This window comes from Barbus barbus (genome assembly GCF_936440315.1).
Source record: "Barbus barbus genome assembly, chromosome: 34".
Classification (NCBI taxonomy): domain Eukaryota; kingdom Metazoa; phylum Chordata; class Actinopteri; order Cypriniformes; family Cyprinidae; genus Barbus; species Barbus barbus.
In genome coordinates, this window is record NC_136762.1 from 22,189,665 (window position 1) to 22,210,970 (window position 21,306).

The 21,306-nt window shown below is 36.8% G+C and overlaps 1 protein-coding gene across 8 annotated transcripts in view; it reads right to left on the bottom strand.

Annotated features, from left to right (window-relative positions):
* Positions 1-936: 936 nt before the first annotated feature.
* LOC306853786 (fibronectin type-III domain-containing protein 3a-like) overlaps positions 937-21,306 on the bottom strand; it is an 88,083-nt gene continuing 67,713 nt past the window's right edge. For all 8 annotated transcript variants that reach the window (XM_079391438.1, XM_079391436.1, XM_079391434.1 and 5 more), the window contains 17 exons: positions 20,156-20,294; positions 19,973-20,026; positions 19,719-19,843; positions 18,903-19,077; positions 18,491-18,577; positions 17,070-17,208; positions 16,337-16,405; positions 16,118-16,236; positions 15,115-15,220; positions 13,248-13,423; positions 13,005-13,118; positions 12,520-12,669; positions 11,421-11,761; positions 11,010-11,222; positions 10,090-10,256; positions 8,971-9,092; positions 937-3,185 (listed from right to left, as the gene is read on the bottom strand). In XM_079391438.1, coding sequence (XP_079247564.1) covers positions 2,871-3,185; positions 8,971-9,092; positions 10,090-10,256; positions 11,010-11,222; positions 11,421-11,761; positions 12,520-12,669; positions 13,005-13,118; positions 13,248-13,423; positions 15,115-15,220; positions 16,118-16,236; positions 16,337-16,405; positions 17,070-17,208; positions 18,491-18,577; positions 18,903-19,077; positions 19,719-19,843; positions 19,973-20,026; positions 20,156-20,294 — 2,611 coding nt within the window. In that variant the 3' untranslated portion in view covers positions 937-2,870. The remainder of the gene's footprint in view (positions 3,186-8,970; positions 9,093-10,089; positions 10,257-11,009; positions 11,223-11,420; positions 11,762-12,519; positions 12,670-13,004; positions 13,119-13,247; positions 13,424-15,114; positions 15,221-16,117; positions 16,237-16,336; positions 16,406-17,069; positions 17,209-18,490; positions 18,578-18,902; positions 19,078-19,718; positions 19,844-19,972; positions 20,027-20,155; positions 20,295-21,306) is intronic.

Here is a 21,306-nt window from a genome sequence, read left to right on the forward strand (position 1 = left end):
ATGATTTAAGATGAGGGGGCAATTAATTTTTCACGTAGGGCCAGGTAGATTTGGACAGCTTTTTTCCCTTAATAAATGGAATCATTTAAAAATAAAATACTGCATTTCGTATTTACTTGCATTATCTTTGTGTAATATTAAAATTAGTTTGATGATCTGAATCTTTTGTGTGCCAAATATGCAAAAAATGTAATTGCTTGAATTTCAACAAGAATAATGTTTTTGTTTTGTTTTTCAGTTCAAAAGATAAATACACTAAATAAAAGGTATGACCTAATTGTGTATTTTTCTTTTTTTCTTACAAACAGTTATTTAGTATTAACATTGTCAATATCTAACACAATCTTTATTCATATAGTATGTTGATGCACAAAGAAGCTCCTGGTGTGCCAGGTGCACTGTGTTCACTTCAAATCTTGAAACATTACAGAAAAATACATTTAGATCATCTTAATGTCTTTGTAATATGCTTTAACACTTGATTCAGGTGCTGAAGAATAATCCAATTTAATAGACAATCTGTCTGGAGGGAGCACTCCAACCCAATGAACCTGGTGGCTCTTTCTTTGAGGACAAAATTTAACCAGGAGGAACGAACTTGCTTTGTACATAGTCTGGATCTGTGACTAACAACACAAAATCTGAACTGGAATCTGAAAACATATTTTTACAAGTTTCATTCATAAACTATTCATAATTATTATAATAAAAGTCATTACTATAATGGTATTAGTTTTATTCAAATGAGATGCGTGTAATCTGAAAATTTGATTTGAATGTGCTCAAAAGGGCTTTAACAAAATCCAATAAAATCCAATAAAGCAATAAATCTTGACTGGAAAAAAATATTCATTCAGTGTTTTTTTTAGTTACAAAAACATTATCATAGTGATATGAATCTACATATATGGCAACATGCAGTACAAGACGACAATTAAGAATTATAAATCTTTTATTGTGCATGGATCCGTCTGTAGATATGACTATACAGACACACTTTAGATACATATATATGATTATACATTTCCTATCTGATAACAAACAACTTAAAGTGATATGTCTGGTAGTATGTATACTATAACAAATTTTTGTTTTGGAATGTAAGGTGTATGAGGTAACTGCAAACATTAAAATTACATAAAAATGGTCTCATTTTTTTGTGCATATTTTATTGATTTTTTGTAGTTTTCTGTCTCCCAAGAACCAAACGCCTACCATGGTGGGGAGATGTTAAAATGGCACACTTTGCAATTACATTTTATCACTATCAAAAATAGGAATTTGAGATTTTTTTTTTTTTCCTTCAATGACAAACAGAAGACATCTATATGACCAAATCATGTAATTCATTTTCATCCAAGACTTCTTGCAAGGTACCTTCAGTTGTTAACAGTACTCATATGCCCATAACCCAAGCACGACACAAAACCCTACGACAGGACCATCTTGCTGCTGTAAGACAGCGCTGACAGTCACAAGACTTTAACACACAGAGAAAAAGGCAAAACATTTCCATTCACAGGAAGTACATGAAGGATTAACACAATTCATTACAGCTGTTTGCATTCCATTTCTTGCACTTTTCTTAATTTCTCTACTGGACAGAATAAACTGAAAGGTTTTATTTCCATATAAAAAATAAAGTTCAAATGTGTGATTTAAGAAAAAAAAGATATCTGAAAATTAATATTTAGTCCTATATTCAATACACTTGAGATTACATCAAAAAGTAATATTGCTAAAAGTAAAGGATAACACAATGCAATAATTAAACTAAACAAAACCGAAAAAAAAAAAAAAAAATGAACAATAGAGAAGTTAAGAAAATACTATGACTTTCGAAATCATGATTATTGGCTGAATAAATCATTTCAAGAACAAATTTCGTGGTACTACATTTTTAAAAACTGCCAAAACACATTGAGGGCTTGCACAACTGGAGAACAAGTTCCATAAAACGCATCACAAGATCAAGACGCATTCGATAAGTATTTTTTTCTCTTCTCACTAAGGTGCAAACGTAACGACCGAAGGAAAGGTTTCCAAGAAGCATACATTGTTTGTGCTGAACAACAATATTTTGGAGCAAAGCAGCTGCTTGATTGTAAAAACAAGCTACAGTATACGTACATGATACAAAAAATAACTATTAAGCTGAGTTAGTTTGGTATTCATAGTCATAATCTTACTCCTCGTACTAAGCCAGAATCTCAGGTCCTCGTATCATACTGTACAAAAATATACTAACATTTCTCTAGTTATTTTTGCATCCTTTAGACATTCTGAACATCAAAAAAGTTCTGAGGAAAGTGCTAAATCAACGTTCGCTAATTTGAGCGGTATCAGTCTCGCCTCCCCTTTTTTAAATCGTAGACTTCGCTCGGGACCCCTGGCGGGCCTTCTGCTCGCCCGTACCCCCTCGCTGACGGCGTAGTCACTGGCCCTCAAGTCCCAGGCCCAAGATAGTAAAACGGTGAGTGGCGCAACCACCGAGCTAGCTTTGGAACACTGAACGAAACTGACACTCAACAGTTTACAATTGAAATTATACGTATAAATAACATAAAGACTACAGCTACACAAATAAATGAAGTGGTATGATGAGAATGCGATGAGCGGTAAGCTTCACTGCTGATCCTTCATTAAATCGCCCTCCGAGTCCCACGGAGGGGAACGGCGTTCTTTTGACAGCATGCTCAGAAGGGACAGTGGAGAGATAGATCAACAGATTTGGATGAAGTGATTCTACAACTTCCTTTTCTCAGTTCTTCCCTTCACGCGGCTCCTCCACGCTGGTGCCAGAACGAAAAATAAAGAAAAAAAACATCAACAAACAAACTCGTTTTGACGATGTAACGCAGGGCCGAGGCTCATTCGATCACGAAGTACTGGATGGCTACAGCGATGAGGATGGACGTCACGGCCAAGAGGGCTATGATGAGGAAGGAAAACTGTTCGTCTGTCATGCTGCGTTTTGGCTTCTGAGCCTCGGCTGCTTTGGATCCCGTGGTGCCGGAGACCCCGGGGCTGTCGACGCGAGGTGGGAGCAGGATGACGGTGGAGCTGTAGGGCCCGATGATTTCGGGGGCGTCCTGGCACTGCCGGATGGCGCAGACGCGAAATCGGTACTCTGCGGACAAGCTCAGGTTAGGGAGCTGGTGGGAAGTGGCTGAGCCCTTGTAGATCTGAAAGAATTAGAGACGACAATTAATTATTTAAATAAAAACAAATATATTCTTAAATACTGCATTTACACTCTTCTTTGGATTTTTTATGTTTTTGAAAGGACTCTTACGTTCACCAAGGCTGCATTTATTTGATCATAAATATAGTAAAAACTGTAATTTTGTATAATAATATTATAATTTAATAGAAGTGTTTTCTATTTTAATATACTTTTCAAATGCATCTTTTTCTTGTGATCCAAAGCGGAATTTTCAGCAACCATTACACTCCAGTCTTCAGTGTCACGTGATCCTTTAGAAATCTTTCTAATATGCTGATTTGGTGCTTAAGAAACATTTCTTATTATTATCAACATTGAAAACAGTTGTGCTACTTAATATTTTTGTGGAAACCATGAAGCTTTTAGAAGATTGTCTGATGGAATAGAAAGGTTTTTGTATCAGCATAAATGTCTTTATTAAATTGATCCAGTGACAGTATGAAATAGTGTATATAATAGTGTAGTGAATTATAATATAAATATTGTTTAGCACATTTTAGGCCCAGTTCTCAAATCATAATTAGCTTAGACCTAAAATTTGCTCATTTTTGAATAGACCAGCATTCAGTTTAATTTATACAGGACAATACTCAGCATTACATTAATTTCGTTCTTTTTCATAACAAAAAGTAAAGAGCTGATGAAGTCTATTTTAAGGATGCAGATGTCTAGGCAGAGAAATAATATGCACGAAGAACATGAGAATATGTATATGAAGTCCTGCACGTGTGTGTGGGCTGAATCAACACAAACACACACGCCTCCCATCATGCCTGCAGTCTCCTACAGTGTCTCTCAGCAGGGGGTGATGAGTCAGAGCCAGTGAGACTGCTTTACCTTCCATTACCCTCAGATCTACAGTCACTCAGAGGCAGCCCGCGTAGGTGCTCAGGGTAGAGTGGTTTTACGTTAAATCAAATGGCTCTGCAGGGTGCCGTCTTGACATACAGTTCAGTGATAATATTTTTAGTGACGATCACTATTAGGAATTCAACACTGCAACTACAGACAACTGTGTGATGTTTTTACCCGGCTCTCCAGTGGGCCCCTTAGGACCCACGTTTAAAGGGACGGTTCACACTCAAGTTTACTCCTCATTTCTTTCCAAATTCATATGAGTGAGGGATTTTTTTTCTGCAGAATGTTCAAGGAGTTTTTATTTTATTTTATTTAAATGTACCATAAAAGTAGTCTTCACAGTCTTCATAAGCAATATACTTTGTGAGAAAAATTAAGTAATCAAATCTCAACTGTTTTTGTAAATTATGCATTTAAATATGGTGCCACAAGTTTGGGTTACACTTTAGTTTAAGGTAACATTGTTATAGTATAGATACACAAAGTATTGAGTAATATTAATTTACTACAGTCGTGGTCAGAATTGTTGGTACCCTTGGTAAATATGATCAAAGGCGGCTATGAAAATTAATCAGCATTGTTAATCCTTTTGATCTTTTATTTAAAAAAAAAAAACACAAAAATCCAACCTTTAATTGGATAATAAGAATTTAAAATGGGGGGAAATATTATGAAAAAAAAAAAAAAAATCTCTAATACACATTGGCCACAATTAACGGCACCCTTTTATTCAATAATTTTTGACACCTCCATTTGCCAGTTTAACAGCTCTACATTTTCTCCTATAATGCCTGATGAGGTTAGAGAACACCTGACAAGAGATCAGAGACCATTCCTTCATCCAGAATCTCTCCAGATCCTTTAGATTCACAGCTCCATGACGGTGCTTCTTCTCTTCAGTTCACCTCACTCATTTTCTACAGAGTTCAGGTCAGAGGACTGGAATGGACACAGCAGAAGTTGGTTTTGTGGTCAGTGACCCATGTTTGTGTTGTTTTTGAGGTTTGTGTTTGGATTATTGTCCGGTTGGAAAATCCAAACATGACCCATTATAAGATTTCTAACAGAGTCAGTCACTTATTGATTTTTTTATCTGTTGGTATTTGATAGAATCCATGATGCCATGTGTCTAAACAAGATGTCCAGGACCTCCAGCAGAAATATAGGCCCACAACATCAAAAATACAGCAGTATATTTCATTGTACACATGGGATACTTTTTATCCCTGTGTTCACCAAACCCATCTGGAGTGTTTGCTGATAAAAAGCTAATTTTTTTAGTTTAATCTGACCACAGAAGCCAGTCCCATTTGAAGTTCCAGTCATGTCTGATAGCTCATCCAGAAACAAACTCCAGCATATTCAGTTAAGATAATTTTTCATGAAACCCTCCCAAACAACATGTGGTGATGTAGGTGCTGTTTGACAATTTTTTATTAAGGTTTTCTGACCCCGAGACTCAACTATTTTCTGCAATTCTCCAGCTGTGGTCCTTGGAGAGTCTTTAGCCACTCAAACTCTCCTTCTCACCATGCATTAGGACAATATAGACATACGTCCTCTTCCAGGCAGTTTCGTAACATTTTATGTTGATTGGAAATTCTTAATTATTGTCCTGATGGTGGAAATGGGAATTTTCACTGCTCTCGCTCTTTTCTTAAAGCCACTTCACTAATTTGTGAAGCTCAATTATCTTTTGCTGCACATCAGAAACATATTCTTTGGTTTTTCTCATTGTGATGATGATTAAGGGCTTTGTTTTACCTCCTATTTATATTTCTGTGAAACAGGAAGCCATAGCTGGATAATTTCATGTTCATAACCCCCCTGGAGTGCTCAAAATTGGGAATATGAATGGGAATATACTTCAGAGAAATTTTACTCGTAAGAATTTCTAGGGGTACCAATAATTGTGTCCAACGTGTATTTGAGAAAAACATTTATTTCATAAAGAGATTTTCCCCCACTTTCATTTGTTTTAGTTCAATGAAATGTTAGATTTTTGTGATTTCTTTTAAAATAAAAGATCAAAAGGATTAACAATGCAGGTTTATTTTCAGAGCCTTCTTTGATCATATTTACTAAGGGTGCCAATAATTCTGACCATGACTGTACATACACTTACTACAGTGTTAGATTTAGGGTTAGTTGCATATAATTATGCATAATTTACTGTACATGTAGTCCTCTACAGTGGTAGGAACATGTAACGTGTAACAAGGACAGGGTTCCTGCAATAAGTATTGTAACCAGGCACTGCGAAGGGTCACATGTGAGTGAAACATTTCATTATAGTAGTGATTTTCATATTATAATCAATGTTTTTTATTCTTTATTTGCTTGTGCAGGCTTCTTTTTGGATTTTTCAGGTCGCTAGGAGCACAGTTACATTATATGTTGGCGCACTATCCACGAGGCTATCGGCACTGACAGCTTCTGGCTATTTAACAAGGACAGTAACATGTCACAGCAAAATACAGTGTTACCTAACTTTGTGGGACATCTGACAAATGTTCACAATGCAAAAGGTCCTAATGTCACAATCAATCATAACATGTTTAAATGTTTTAAATTCATTGCACATTTGAGTTATTTCAGGATTTACGATCTGTTTCCAGAGGTGGAAAGAGTACGAAAATATTTTACTCAAGTAAAAGTACAATTACATGGGTACTTTTACTTGTACTTAAGTAAAATTTCATTAGTCTAAAAATCTACAAGTAAAAGTCAAAAGTAGCTCATTTAAAATGTACTCAACATTAAAATGACTTGGTTATATTTTAACAGTGGGAGGGAGGCAAAAATGGGATAGGCCAAGGGTGTCAAACTCAGTTCCTGGAGGGCCACAGCCCTGCACAGTTTAGATATAACCCTAATTAAACATCTGATCCAGCTAATCTAATCATTTAGGCTTATTTGAAAACGACATGGTATGTGTGTGTTGGAGCAGGGTTGGAACTAAACTCTGCAGGACTGTGGCCCTCCAGGAACTGAGTTTGACACCCCTGGGATAGGCCTATAAATCTCAAACTAGTTGTTTTTAATTATATGAATCAGCTATTTAGAATAAGACATTTGGGCTGTTACCAGGCAAATCAAATCAGTATCAACAAAACTCGTCTTTGCAATACAGAGGACGCACAGAGACTTCATCTGAAGTGGCATTTAGATGTATTTACAGACTGTTTGATGCAAGACATGAATGCATTTAACCTGCAGTTACAAATACAGAAATAATCTTTTAATATATAAAAGACATAAAATGTTGAATGCTCATATTTGAAATTATAAAAAAAAAAAAAAAAAAAAAAAAGATACTTTAAATGAGAAATTAAAACCGCCAGTAGTTGTCAGCAAGTCACTGTTAATAAGCGAGTCATTGTGATTGAACCAAATCATTTAAACGGTTGATTAATTCAGGAACGAAACACCGCCATTGCTCAGAGACGCAAAACTGTGCTATGGTGACTGTTTGGAATTTCTTTGTTGTCGAAATAGAGCAAAAACAGGCAATATGGTGTCTAAAAGGCAAGTCTCTTAATTAACTACTTGTTTATTGAACTGTTGTAAAAAAAAAAAAAAAAAATCTATAAGCATTCATGCTGATTTTTGGAGAAAAAACAGCACTCTTCGTGTGATATTGATTTACTATATGAAATGATATAAATATATACATTTTCTGCTTCTGCTTTTCTGCTTGTGATCATTCTAAATGCATTTTAACAGACTGAATCACACAGTGAAAGAACGCACTCTAAATGGGCACGTGCACTATTCTAGTCTACTAGACTTCATGACAATCTGTAGGAGTGTTTTGATTGGTTTTTGCAAAATACTAATAATGTCAAATCGCACATCGTTAAAACAACAATTCTGATAATCGCAGACGATATATCGCACAACCTGCACCACTATCTTTTTGGCTAATTAAATAAAACCTTTTGCTAAAATGCCAAAGCTTCATTTTAACCACCAATGCAATGATGCAAGTATTTACCTTACCTCTACATGCTTGCAAAGGGTTGATGTCGAGATTTTATATAAGCTGCTAGTTTGGTCTGCCTAGGCAAACACAGCTTACACAGCATTAAAGAGCATAAATGTGACGGGGTTTCGTTTTCAGCTGGGTGAGTCTGCACCATAACGCCTGTCCGTCTGCATCTTTCTTGTGATTTTAGTGCCAGTTTGTTCTACTGCCGATAGTTTCCAGGGAGCGATTTGTTTTTTTTTACTCAGTAATTAATGTTTTTAAATGTAGCGAAGTACAACACTTCAAACAAAATATACTTGAGTAAAAGTAAAATTACAGATTTTACAATTATTTTAAAAAGTAGAAGTACACAAAAAAGCTACTAAATTACATAAATGTATTTCGTTACTTTCTCACACTAAGCTATCATATGACCTTAGAAGACCGGTTTAGAACCAAATTTTATTTTGTACTTTGGTGCTTCTTCACATGTATGGAGACCTTGCCAAACAAGTTATGAAGGCCATAGTCACAACATGATGTCAGAACAAGAGCATGCACAATCACATCACAAATGTGAGTGGATGGATTTGATTTAGTAATAACATTAAGTGCAATAACTGTCACTAAGCTATTCAAGTAATGACCACTTGATCGTCATTATGCTATAATACTATTCTTCCAAACTGCTGAACCCAACACCTGCTGTCTGCTGAGCGCACCTGCTGAGCGCTGTGACCTCTGTGTAATGTGCTTACAAGTGCAAATCTATATTTGAGACACTTTTGCCGCATGTTGAATAGAAATATTATAATTGAGATGCTTCATTGAGGTTAAAATGGATGGTTTTTGGTGTTTGATGAGCTGTTTTCTACTGTAACGTGTACATGCAGCTGATATAGTGCAGTGTAGGTACCTGTTTGAACTCAGAATTTCCCTGCATGCTTTGCAAACAGTAGACAACTGGATCTCCCTTCATAGGCGGCAGTGTCTCCCAGCTCACCTCACACGACTCGTCCACACGCTCCACACGAGGAGCTGAAGTCAGACACAGACAGATGTAGAGATGATGAGAACAAACCAAACTTGCATACAAAAATATTTAAGGTTAAACCGCAGATCATTAAATATTTGATTTAGAATGTTGTCCCCGGGCGCCGCAGCATTGGCTGCCCACTGCTCCGGGTATATGTTCACTACTGTGTGTACACTTGGATGGGTTAAATGCAGAGCACAAATTCTGAGTATGGGTCACCATACTTGGCCACACACCACTTCCCTTTCCTTTCCCTTTTGTCAAAGTGCATCAATTTAAAATAATTAATTTGAGTGTGAGACTGATTATTAATGTAACATGCCAATAAACAGAGCTGTGCAATTATTGCCATTTATGCACATAAATTAGCTCCCTTATGAGAAGACAGGCATAACATTATGTGTAAAATACAAGTCAAGCTTTATTGAACACATCTGTATTTAAAATAAATAAATAAATACACTAAAGACAACATAAATATTTTCTATTAAATAAAATGAGGCCTGTTTTCATGATAATTCAGAAACCATTTTGTTACCATACTTCCATTATGTATAAACATCATTTATATTTTAAATCATACATAAGTTACCATTCAAACGTTTGGGATGAGTAAGCTTTACTTTGCAATAAACTGATCAAAAGTGACATTTATATAGTTACAAAAAAAATCTATTTCAAATATTACACTGTCTTTTGAATTTCAAGTATCCTGAAAAAATAAACGTATCGTGGTTTCCACAAAATATAAAAATATAATTCCAAAAATTATTAATTACCACAACTGTTTTGATCATTGATATTAGAATATATATATTATCATAGAATATATATATATATTTTTTTTTTCTGCAGCAAATCAGCACAGAAGACTCAAGGATCGTGTAAAGACTAGATTAATGGCTTCTAAAAAAATCAGCTTTGCCATCACTATATATTAAATGAATCCAAGGAAGTCGATGGGGCAAGTAAATGGCGGCTGCAGTTGGGATGCTGTACCTTTCAGGGGTGCAGGTGGGGAGCGGGGGGTGATGAAGGTGTAAACAGTGGAGAAGGGCCCCTCGCCAGCCTCGTTAAAGGCCTGGATGCGGAACACGTACGAGGTAGACTCATTTAGCCTCTGCACTTTGTGAGTGTGGCAGGATCCTTTATACAAGGATATAAACCTTTAGGAAGGACAAAAACAGAGAGACAGAAAACGTTATAGAGTTAACCTCTATAAAGCCACAAAATACACAATATTATAAAACTGTAACAGACTTGAAGACAGAGCCACACAAAATCGGAGTTTTAATAAAAAAATAAAAACATGTTTGTACTATACTACCTTTCAAAAGTTTACGGTCAGTAAGATTGTTTTAATGTTTTCAAAGAAGTATCTTGTGCTCAACAAGACTGCATTTATTTGATCAAAAAACAGTAATATTATTGCAATTTAAAATAATGAAATTTCTGTTTTAATATTTTTAAAATGCAATTTATTCCAGTGATTACAAAACTGAATTTTCAGCAGTCAGTCTTCAGTGTCACATGATCCTTCAGAAGGCATTCTAATATGCTGCTTAAAAAACATGTATTATTATCCTACATGTTTAAAACAGTTGTGCTGTTTAATATTTTTGTGGAAACCAAAATTCAGGTTTCTTTGATTTAATGGAAAGGTCCAAAAACTACATCTTTTAAAAATATAAATCTTTCATAATATTACAAAAGTCTTTACTTAAAAGTCACTTCTGATCAAATTAATGCATCCTTGCTGAATAAAAGTATTAATTTCTTAAAAAAAAATAAATAAATTACTGACTGCATATTTGGCTAATCTTAGCATTATTAGAGAAAATTCCTTGAAACTTCTGTCATGCTTGGTCAGGACACAGTGCTAAAATATACTGCAAAGCACCAACGATGCATCTACTAACCTCCCACTTTTATCCTCCATTTGGAGATGGTACTGTAAGGAATCGGTGGGTTGGGCCTTGGCCGGGCCTTCACCCCACTTGAGCCTGAGGGTCTGGTGACTGGAAGCGGTGCACTCCAGACGTGGAGGGAGGGGTGGCAGTGGCTTGGTCTTAAGTTTAAAGGTGTGGCTAAAGGGTCCTGCTCCCAGACTATTCAGAGCCTGGATTCTTATCCTTCAAAAGGACACAAGCACAAGATTCAGTTTTCATTCATATACACTCATTTATTCATTCAGATTCATGTTCATTTTTGGAATGGTTGTGAAGTTTAATTTATAAGATTCATAGGATTCCTACATTCATGAAATGGACTACATCGGTCGTGCTGTATGTTTATTTCACTACCGTTTTATAACAACGATTTCCTTGTACCTGTAGGTGGTGTCGGGCTGCAGGTTCTGGATGATGTACTTGGTTACGGGCCCAGTAAGGATGGGTTGTCTTTCTCCCAGATCGATCAGGTACGACGTGATCTCTGATCCGTGATCACAGGGCGCCTCCCAGCGTAGCCCCAGGCAGGTGGATGGGGAGTAAAGGAGAGGTCTGGCCTCTTCGTCCTCCTCGTCCTCCTCATCCACTGTGGTCCTGCTGCCCTCCACTCTCATCTCTGACTCACGGAGAGCGTGGACATTGCTGACTGGCGCTGGCACAGAGCAGGGTGTCTGGCAGAGCACGGCATCGCTAAAGGGCCCCACACCGGCTACATTCATTGCCTGAGGCACAAAACACACACAGTCAGTGAGTGACTAGAGTTTTAAACAAGCCTGACGTGAACAGCAAATAAACCTTTAATCTTTGACCTTTTTTGTAGTTGATTTTACTTGAGCAGGCAGAGAAATCATCAAGATGAACAATAACAACTACAGGACCAACTATAATGATAATTCTACACAAAAAACAACATATATACAAAAGTAAAACATGGGACTGGGCTAGACTAGTGTAGAGATGCACAATGAAAGCAGACCATGAGAATTTAAAGCATCAATTAAAGAATTTACTGACTGATTATAACTAATGTTATAAAACAACATTGGTTTATTTTAGTTCAAATTCAGCTCTGAAGTGATATTGAACTGTTTTGCTTTTGTAAATCTGCTAACTGTCCCACAAGAAGCATTTAGGAAATGAGCATATTTCGTAATATAATTACAAACTGTAGCAAAATAATTTAATTGAACATAATTTCAGCCAACAATTAATATAAAACAGCCCCCAATATAGCAACAAACAGCTATTATAAACCTCACAGGGCAAGAAAAAAGAAACAACAATAAAACACAACAATTTTATTAATCTCTCATCCACTGGGTGGCACTGAGAATGTAAAGTTGGCACTCGCTCACAGGAAGTAAAAGCATAATCAGTCACCAGACTGCGATTTCCTGGTAAGTTTCACATGGCAGATCACGTCTCACCATCAGCTCAAACACTGAGATGAAATAAGTGTGTGTATGATAGTGTTTCTCACTTGTACTCTGCAGAAGTAGCTGGTGTCAGGCAGTAGACCCCTCATCTCATGGGACAGTGCAGCACCGGTGTAACACATCTGCATACTGCCTTCTGCCGCCCCCCACTCCAGACGATACTCTGACACTGCCGCTCCGTTACAGGGAGGGGTCTGTATGGGTGCAAAAGACAGCCAATGTGTTAGACACAACAAATTTAAAGCAAAAACAAAAACATACAAATAATAAAAATAAAAACATCAAACAAAAAAAGAACTGAGCTGGCTGACGACATCACTCAATCAATGAACTGATTTTAACTGTTTTTAATGTTATCCTTTTGCATTACAGTATTACACACTATTTTCCTATTCAATACTGTAAAGCTGCTTTGACAATCTGTATTATTAAAAGCGCTATAGAGACAAAGGTGACTTGATGTCCTCTCAAAGCTACTAAAGACTTGCTTGATACTAAAAGTATACTTTGCATCATGGGATATTCTCACCTCCCAGCTGATCACAGCACATGTCGGTGATTTACAGGTGACATGCGGGGGCCGACACGCCTCAGGGGCCCCTGGACCTGTTGTGACCTCAGACCGCTCCGAAAAAGGGCCGTACTGTTGAACACCATTAAAATATTAAACAACTTGCCAGTAACTATATGTGGCACATTCTATGAAAAGAACAGGTTATTAGCAACTATAAAAACAAGTAATATCTGTGACATTTGTAAGGCTTGCACTCACCCCAGCTTTGTTGGTAGCTCTGATCCGGAAGCCGTAGGTCCTGCCGGGCAGTAAACTTCCCACTGTGCAGTCCAGTTCAGAGCCCTGGTACACTTCCCTGCCCTCGTCCATCTGGGGAGCGAACATCTCCACGCTGTACGAAGACACTGCACTACCTCCATCCACCAGAGGGGGCGCTAACAGATGCAATGAGAAAAAACATTGATTAAAAAAAACAAACAAAAAAACAATACAACAATAAAAAAAACCTTTTATTCAGCAAGGAAACATTAATTCTTTCCCCTCCAGAGTTTTTGACGATTTTCACAAAAATTTCATGGCCCCCAGAATATTTTGTTGTATGAGTATCTGAGCACTTAATACATCAACATAAAGATCAGACCCTCTACTTTCAAACAAAAAAATCAGTTTTATTCAAGCTTCAAGCATTGTTTTATTATTTATGATTTTTTTTTTTAATCAAACACTTGATTGTAGGTAGGTTTAAAAAAAAAAAAAAAAAAAAAAAAAAACATTTTGAGCAAAAAGAGAAAATCTTATTTTTATCAAATGCTACATCTGGATCATGCTCAGTAATATTATCAAAGCAAAGATGCAGTAGATGGCTTCCATCAGTGCTCCCAAAGCTTGCACAGGCCTTTACCCCAGGGGCGTAGATCACGCGGGGGACGCTAAGCCAAGTAAAAGCTAGAAATAATAGAATAATTCAAATTGTCTATTCACTACCAGTCAAATGTTTTTGAACAGTAAGATTGTTCATGTGTTTTAAAGAATTCTCTTCTCTTCACCAAGCCTGCATTTATTTCATCCAAAGTACAGCAAAACAGTACAATTTTGAAATATTTTTACTATATAAAATAACTGTTTTCTATTTAAATATATTTTAAAATCTGGACGTTACAATCCAGATTTTTATTTCCGATACATGCTGATCTTTGGATCCTTCTATTCATCAAAGAATCCTGCAAAAATGTACTCAACTCTTTTAAATATTGACAATAATAATAGTAATAATAGCAAATCAGAATTATTTTTCATGTGACATTGAAGACTGGAGTAAGGATGCTGAATTACATTTTAAAATGTGTTCAAATAGAAAGCAGTTGTTTTATTTAAAACATTTTTATGTTATATATATAACATTTCTGTCCCCCTCACTTCTGAAATGATGGCTACGTGCCCCTGCCTTTACCACTTTCTGGACTGACATTTCACTCTGTAACATTAGGCAGTTTTCAATTAAATGCAGTTAGTGTTGATGATAGCATTATTTTTCATATGCATACATATGAGATTGCTCGTTTCTGCGTCTTCCTGTACTGTGTTTTTGATCGGCGCTTTCTAGACTCACTCAGGAGATGTGTAATAACGCCCCCGAGTGTGTAACAGTGAGAACGCGGAAAACCCGGAAAATTCCGTTTGGCGAGAAAGAGTTCAATTAACGCTGATTTTTAAACTTTCTGAAAAAATAACGATATTTAAAAACAATGTCAGTTTTCAAAAAAACATAATGCAGCACAACCATTTTTAACATTGATAAAAATAAGTAATCTAAACAAAAAAAAAAACTAAAAAAGTAGCAAATTCAGCATATTACAATGGCTTTGCCATCATAGGAATAAATTATATTTTAAAATATATTTACATGGAAAACCGTTATTTTCAATTGTAATTATATTTCAGTTATCAGTGTAGGTTAGACCTCCTTCAAAACCAAAATATGAATGAATGAACCCCAAACTTTTAAACGATTGTGTATATACACCTCTCGATCCCCCAATTAACCCTAAATTTATACTAAACATAACATGATTTTAAGAAACTATTTGTTATACGCAATAAGCACACACACAAAGGCAAAGCTTACCCCAGCGCAGCTGCACCTCTCTTGCTTTGGGTTTGCCGACGACCCTGGGCGGCTGACATGGACCAGGAGGAACAGGTGGCGTTTGGACCTGCAAGGGCTCCGTCAACTAAAAACAACAAGGTTGAGAAATTATCTTGATAAATTTTAATCATGCACACCACGTTCCACCTCCTCAAAGAGAATAGTGTGTAGGCACCGGCTGAAATGGTGACAGCAGACCATAACCATGTGAGCATTCTCTCACATTCATGGCTGTGAAAACCAGCGCCAACATGAGTCATAGCTGTGCACTGGCAAGTCCCGCATGCAGATATGCATCTGCGAAGTGCCGACAATGCCATTACAGCTGGGATCAGAAGACGGAAGAGAGAAATTATTACCAGCCGCTTGCCAAAAGCGCTCCATTGATAAAAGCGTGTTGCGATTTTGAAGGCGATGGAAGAGGGGAAACAAGTTTGTGCGGAAACAGATAAAAGGAAAAGGTGGATGAATTGGTAATAAGTTGTGGAGCAAAAGGAAAAAAAGATGACAGTCCAATAGAGATGGACAATATTTATATGAAAGTATGCAAAATAAGCAAAAATGTAAAAGAAATGGCTTTCTGTAAAAAATACTCTGTTCAAAAGAAGTGAGCTTTAAAGTATTGAAATTACATTTATAGTGTAATTCAAATCCAAATACTATACTTATACTTGCAGATTATATCATTTTAATGAAATAAAATGCCACTGAAGCGTATTTAAATAAAGTACACTTTCTTAACACACTTAAATACACTTTTAAAATGTGTGCTTCGTAATGGTGTCAAATTTTCACATTTTAAATTATAGTTTTATTGGTCTTTGTCGCATCTAAAAAAACAAACAAACAAAAAAAAAGATTATTTTGATGTTATTTTTTTTTAAATATATTTTGTACACAGCAAAATGAGCGTGAATATTTTAAATAAAAGTTTAACTTGGCCCTTCAGCTATAAAGGATTGCATGTTTTTGTGTGACATACTGGGCTCTCGCCTCCCGCACTGATGCAGTGGACTCTAGCCTGGTATGAACATCCTGGGCTCAGACCGTCACAAACACACTCCATAGCCAAACCGCTGTACACCTGATTCCAAGAAGAACCTGAAACACACACACACAAGCAATCAATCAATGAATAAACATAATGGCAGGATCAAACTGAGCATGTGTAGACACACAAGAAAACCGTATTGGAACGTACCACTTAACCCTTCAGACAGCTCCGCCACATACTTTGTCACATCTGAACCGCCGCCGTCTTTGGGAGGATCTGAGGCAACAACAAAAAACACTTACTATTTGCAGCCAGTTCCAATGTTATTTTAGTATCACTGAGATACTGTTCTAATATCTTAATATTTTAAATTAGATTTTATTTTTACACTTTCTGTTCTGAATTTATTTTTATCTTTTAATTATTTTGTAGTGTTTTTGATATTTATACAACTAAAAAATATAAAAATAAAAATTGAAAAATAGTTTTTTATTAGGTTTAAATTTTTATTTTAGTACTTTAAACTTAAATCATGCAGACATGCGAAAGTAACTAGCTGAAATATTTTTTGTTTGTTTGTTTTACATTTTTTCACAATGTTTATAATATCCCAAGCACTGAAAAATGTTTTATGGTTTTAGATTATGATAACCCTAGCTAGTTTTTGATACTGAAGTACATTCTGCATTTCTGTTCCAACATTGTAATATTTTGGACCAAAATTTCACTCAGTCTTGGATGGAAATTTCTTATTGTGAAAACCGTTGAATAAATAAATCCCTAAAAACACTACTTAGAAATGCAGCTCACCAAGTTTCAAGCCTGAGCCATAAGAACAGTCAAAATGTATGAGGACTAAATCAAAGGTGATTTCTAGATTAGTTATAGTTGTGTTGAGTAAAAGTTAAATCTTTGTGCGTTTCTAACATGCTGAACTGACCCCAGGTCAGACGGAAACTGGTCGGGTGAGGTTTCCCCTTCACTGCGAGTCTGCAGGGGCAGCCCGGTCTGTCAGGGGCCGTGGTGAACTCAGACACACCGCTGGGGTTACTTTTCCCTTCTGCATTATAGGCGACAACCTGCAAGGATTTATAAAAAAAAACAAAAAAACAATTAGTAGAAAAAAATAGCAGAATGTTATTCATTATAGTAATGAAAGTGTGTGTGTGTGTGTGTGTGGAGGGGGAGGGGGAGGGGGGGGGGGGGTGGTATTAATGATTCAGAATGTCACAATGCAAAAAAAAATGAATGGTCCTAAAAATAGGCTTCATTATGACTCACCCAAACACTGGGTGCAGAGGGAATGCAAATCTCCAGGGCCTTTCAAAACCCTTTATATTCACTACCAAATTTATCTCAATGAGAAACAGTTTTCCCCTGATAAAAGCTCAGGATGAGGAAGCGTTTCACGGTTCAGAAATAAACAGTGCTGTTGTGATGTCATCTGTCATAGTAATTGGCAGTAATTGGGGATGCGAGCTCTCGGCAGGTAATCAGCTCCTCTCATCAGGATACTTGCAGCCGTTCTGATCGCATTAATACACTTTTGTTTTTGGAAACACGATTACGATCATTCCCCCCCCAATAACACCAGAGAACAGTGACTGATCGCATCACTACACCACCTGCTTCCTCTCACAGCCGCTGGCAACAGGTGACTCTCAATCATTACCGGGATAGGGGTGAGGAGAGAAAACAAAAAAAGAGAGGAAAAAACAACGGACTTACAAAAAACTAAGGAATAAAGGAACAAATGAAAGATAAAAAGAGCAAATGAAACAAACAAACAATTATCAAAAATGAAGAAAAAAGGCACAAACAAAAAAAAAGCTGATAATGGTAGAAAGAGAACAAAATACAGAGAATATATAGAGACTAAATAAAAGGAATGACAAAGAAAAGACTGAATGAAACTAAAGAATGAACAATTGAAGAAAAAGCTCATTCAAAAATAAGACTAAAATTAAAGAAAAAGGAATAACATTTAAAAAAAACAAAATTTAAAAAGCACAAAGGGAGAACTATCAAATAAACTAAAGACAAAACGCACAAGAAACGAACAAAACAGCAAATGAAAGAAACGAGAGCAAAAAACAAAGAACAAAATGAACCGACAAACAAAAGAAAGAAAGCAAGCAATAAATAAAATAAACTGATAAGGAAATATCATTAGACATGGCAATATAAATTGACAAAAAATTAAAAACAGACTGAAATAAAAGAAAAAAAAATAAAAGAGAAGGAAGTAAATGAATGTTCAAACAAAAAAAAACTAACAAAAAGAAATAAACAGACACTATAATAAACTGAGACACTTAAGAAGTCGCAAACATTCATCACTGTGTGTTTGTGTGCTCTCACCCTGAACCTGTACGTGGTGCTCCTGTGGAGGTTTCTGACCGTGTGTGACAGCTCGTCACCATCATAACTGGCCTGGAACCCATAACCCTGTGAAACACATGACATACTCATCTAAACACGCATTAAAAACTTGGCCAAACTTGGCAGTTTACACCACAAATTAACATTTGCCTTAGGCCATTCACAAGTATGAGACAGATCACGGTTTACTACACACTTAATGTCTGCATATATCACTTTTTACAGTCCAGGACGCATCAGGACAAATTAATGTTTACTCTGCAAAACTGATCTGGCTAGCATATCTCTCTGACTAACTCTAAAATCAGAGATAGATGGTCATACCAGGTGTAAGATGTCATTTATTTGTCAGATGAATTTCTGTGAAAGTGTGTGTGCGTCTCTCACTCACTGAGCCCTCCTCTTCCATCTCCAGCACGTAGCTGATTTCGTCTTCTTTGGGCGATCCGGCTGGCCTGTGCCATCGCACACAGAGCCATGTGACCCCGGACTGAATCAGCTCAGGGCTTAAGGGGGGAGCAGGCACACTGCATGATGTCATGATGTGGACGGCTTCACTGAACTCACTACGGAAAGAGTACATGATCGTAGGACTAAATATATACTGTTTATATATTTTATTGTAAAGACATAAGCCACTTTTTTATCATCTGAAACATGCTACAAATTATATTCCAAAATATATATCCTGATTTTAACTTCAAGCATGTAAAACATGTCAGTATTGCTAACTTGACTGTTTTTTTTTCAAACGTGCATGTTAAGAATGCTGTTTTATGTGGATTTTAGGACACAAGTAAATTATAAAATTGTTTACATACCAAATGTTAGGCTACACTGTGAATATGAAAATTAATCAGAGAAGCATGTGAGCCCAACACCGGTTTCAGTTTAACTTTAAATACATTTATAGGTATAGCATTTCATTCACTGATATTTTACATTATTTCTGAATATAATCATAACATGCATCATGCGACTTATACAATGACGCAACTTATTTGTGTGGTTTTTTTCCTTTCAACAATGCAATTTTGACCAGGTACGACTTAAAAAAATGTGGTACATGAAGATGTTTCAATTTATGGTCAGGATTTTTTTTTCAATATACCTGCCATCAGCAGGTCTAGAAAAAGATTAAATCTGAACACTCTTACAATTTCTTTAGGAGCTGGGTTTAGGAACATTTTGATACATTGATACATACCTCACCCCCATGTCATTTTTGGCTGCCAGCCGAAAAGAATATCTGGAAGCTGTGGAGAGTTTGGTGAGCCTGTACTGCTTCTGAGGGCCGTAGTAGCACTGTTCAAACGCACCCGTCCCCTTCCCCTGTTCACAGATCACAGCCAGGATTAGCACTACATGAATGCTTAAACCTCACCTCGCAGACTCCAGCATTTGTTTTTTAAGTTTACTTTTTGAGAAACATGAAAACAGCAATAACAAAAAATAACGTACCTCATCCCATTGAAGGATATAGTTTTGGATTTTGGAACCGTTGTCACATGGAGCCTAGACAAAAAAAACCAAAAAAAAAAACAAGTATTTTTGTTGTTATGCACTTAATGTGTCAGTTTAAATATGCAATATAACATGTATGTGGGACAGTTGATGTGCAAGTGTGTTAATGAGTGCACACACCTTCCATTGCAGGACAAGGCTGCTCTTGGTGCCGCCGGCTTTGCGGGGCGGGCTGGGACTGTCTGGCTCACAGCTCAGAGTGGTGAAGCTCACAGGCTCTGAAGGGATGCCTTGTAAACAGTTACACATGGCCTGGACCCTAAATACACACACACACACACACACACACACACACACACACATACATACATATATTAGCATATAGAAACAATACAATTACCAACAGTAAAGAAAGGAATAGTTTTAGTGAAAATAGTGAAAGCGTAGTGTAGAAATAGTTTAGATCTTAAAAACTGTATTTATAAAGACTGAATATTTTTTATAATATAGCTACATTTATTATTATTATTGTTATTTGATATATAATAATAATATAGGGCAGTTGTGGCCTAATGGATAGAGAGTTGGACTGGTAACCCGAAGGTTGTGTGTTCGAGTCTCAGGTCCGGCAGGGATTGTAGGTGGGGGAGTGAATAACCAACACTCTCTCCACCCTCAATACCACGACTGAGGTGAGACCCTTGAGCAAGGCACCGAACCCCCAACTGCTCCCCGGGCGCCGCAGCATTGGCTGCCCACTGCTCCCGGTGTATGTTCACTACTGTGTGTGTGTACACTTGGATGGGTTAAATGCAGAGCACAAATTCTGAGTATGGGTCACCACACATCACTTCCCTTTCCCCTTTCCCTATAAGGATGCCCCGGTGAGGAAATGTTGTGCTTATTTTGATCTTTTACTTAAAGGGGTCATCGGATGCAAAATTCACTTTTGCATGTTGTTTGAACAGAAATGTGTGTTGGCAGTGTGTGTACACAACCACCCTATAAAGATAAAAATCCACCCAGTGCTTTTTTTTTTTTTTAAATCCAGAAAAATTATATTCCCTTTTTCAAATCAAGTCGTTCTCAGATTCTTGGCTGTGTGACGTCACACGGACCCAGGCCCCTCCCACGATTGTTGATTGACACAGCCGTCTTATCTTAGAGCCGCCCTGAGTGAGCTGCCATCAGTCTGCCATGGTTTCGACGCCGGAGCAGGAATAGACAAGAATGGCTCCAAAGCAATTGAGGTGTTTTGTTGTTGGATGTAATCATGAACATAGCAGTCATTTACTCCAGACACCTGACCCACTAAAGACGCGGTGGAGTAC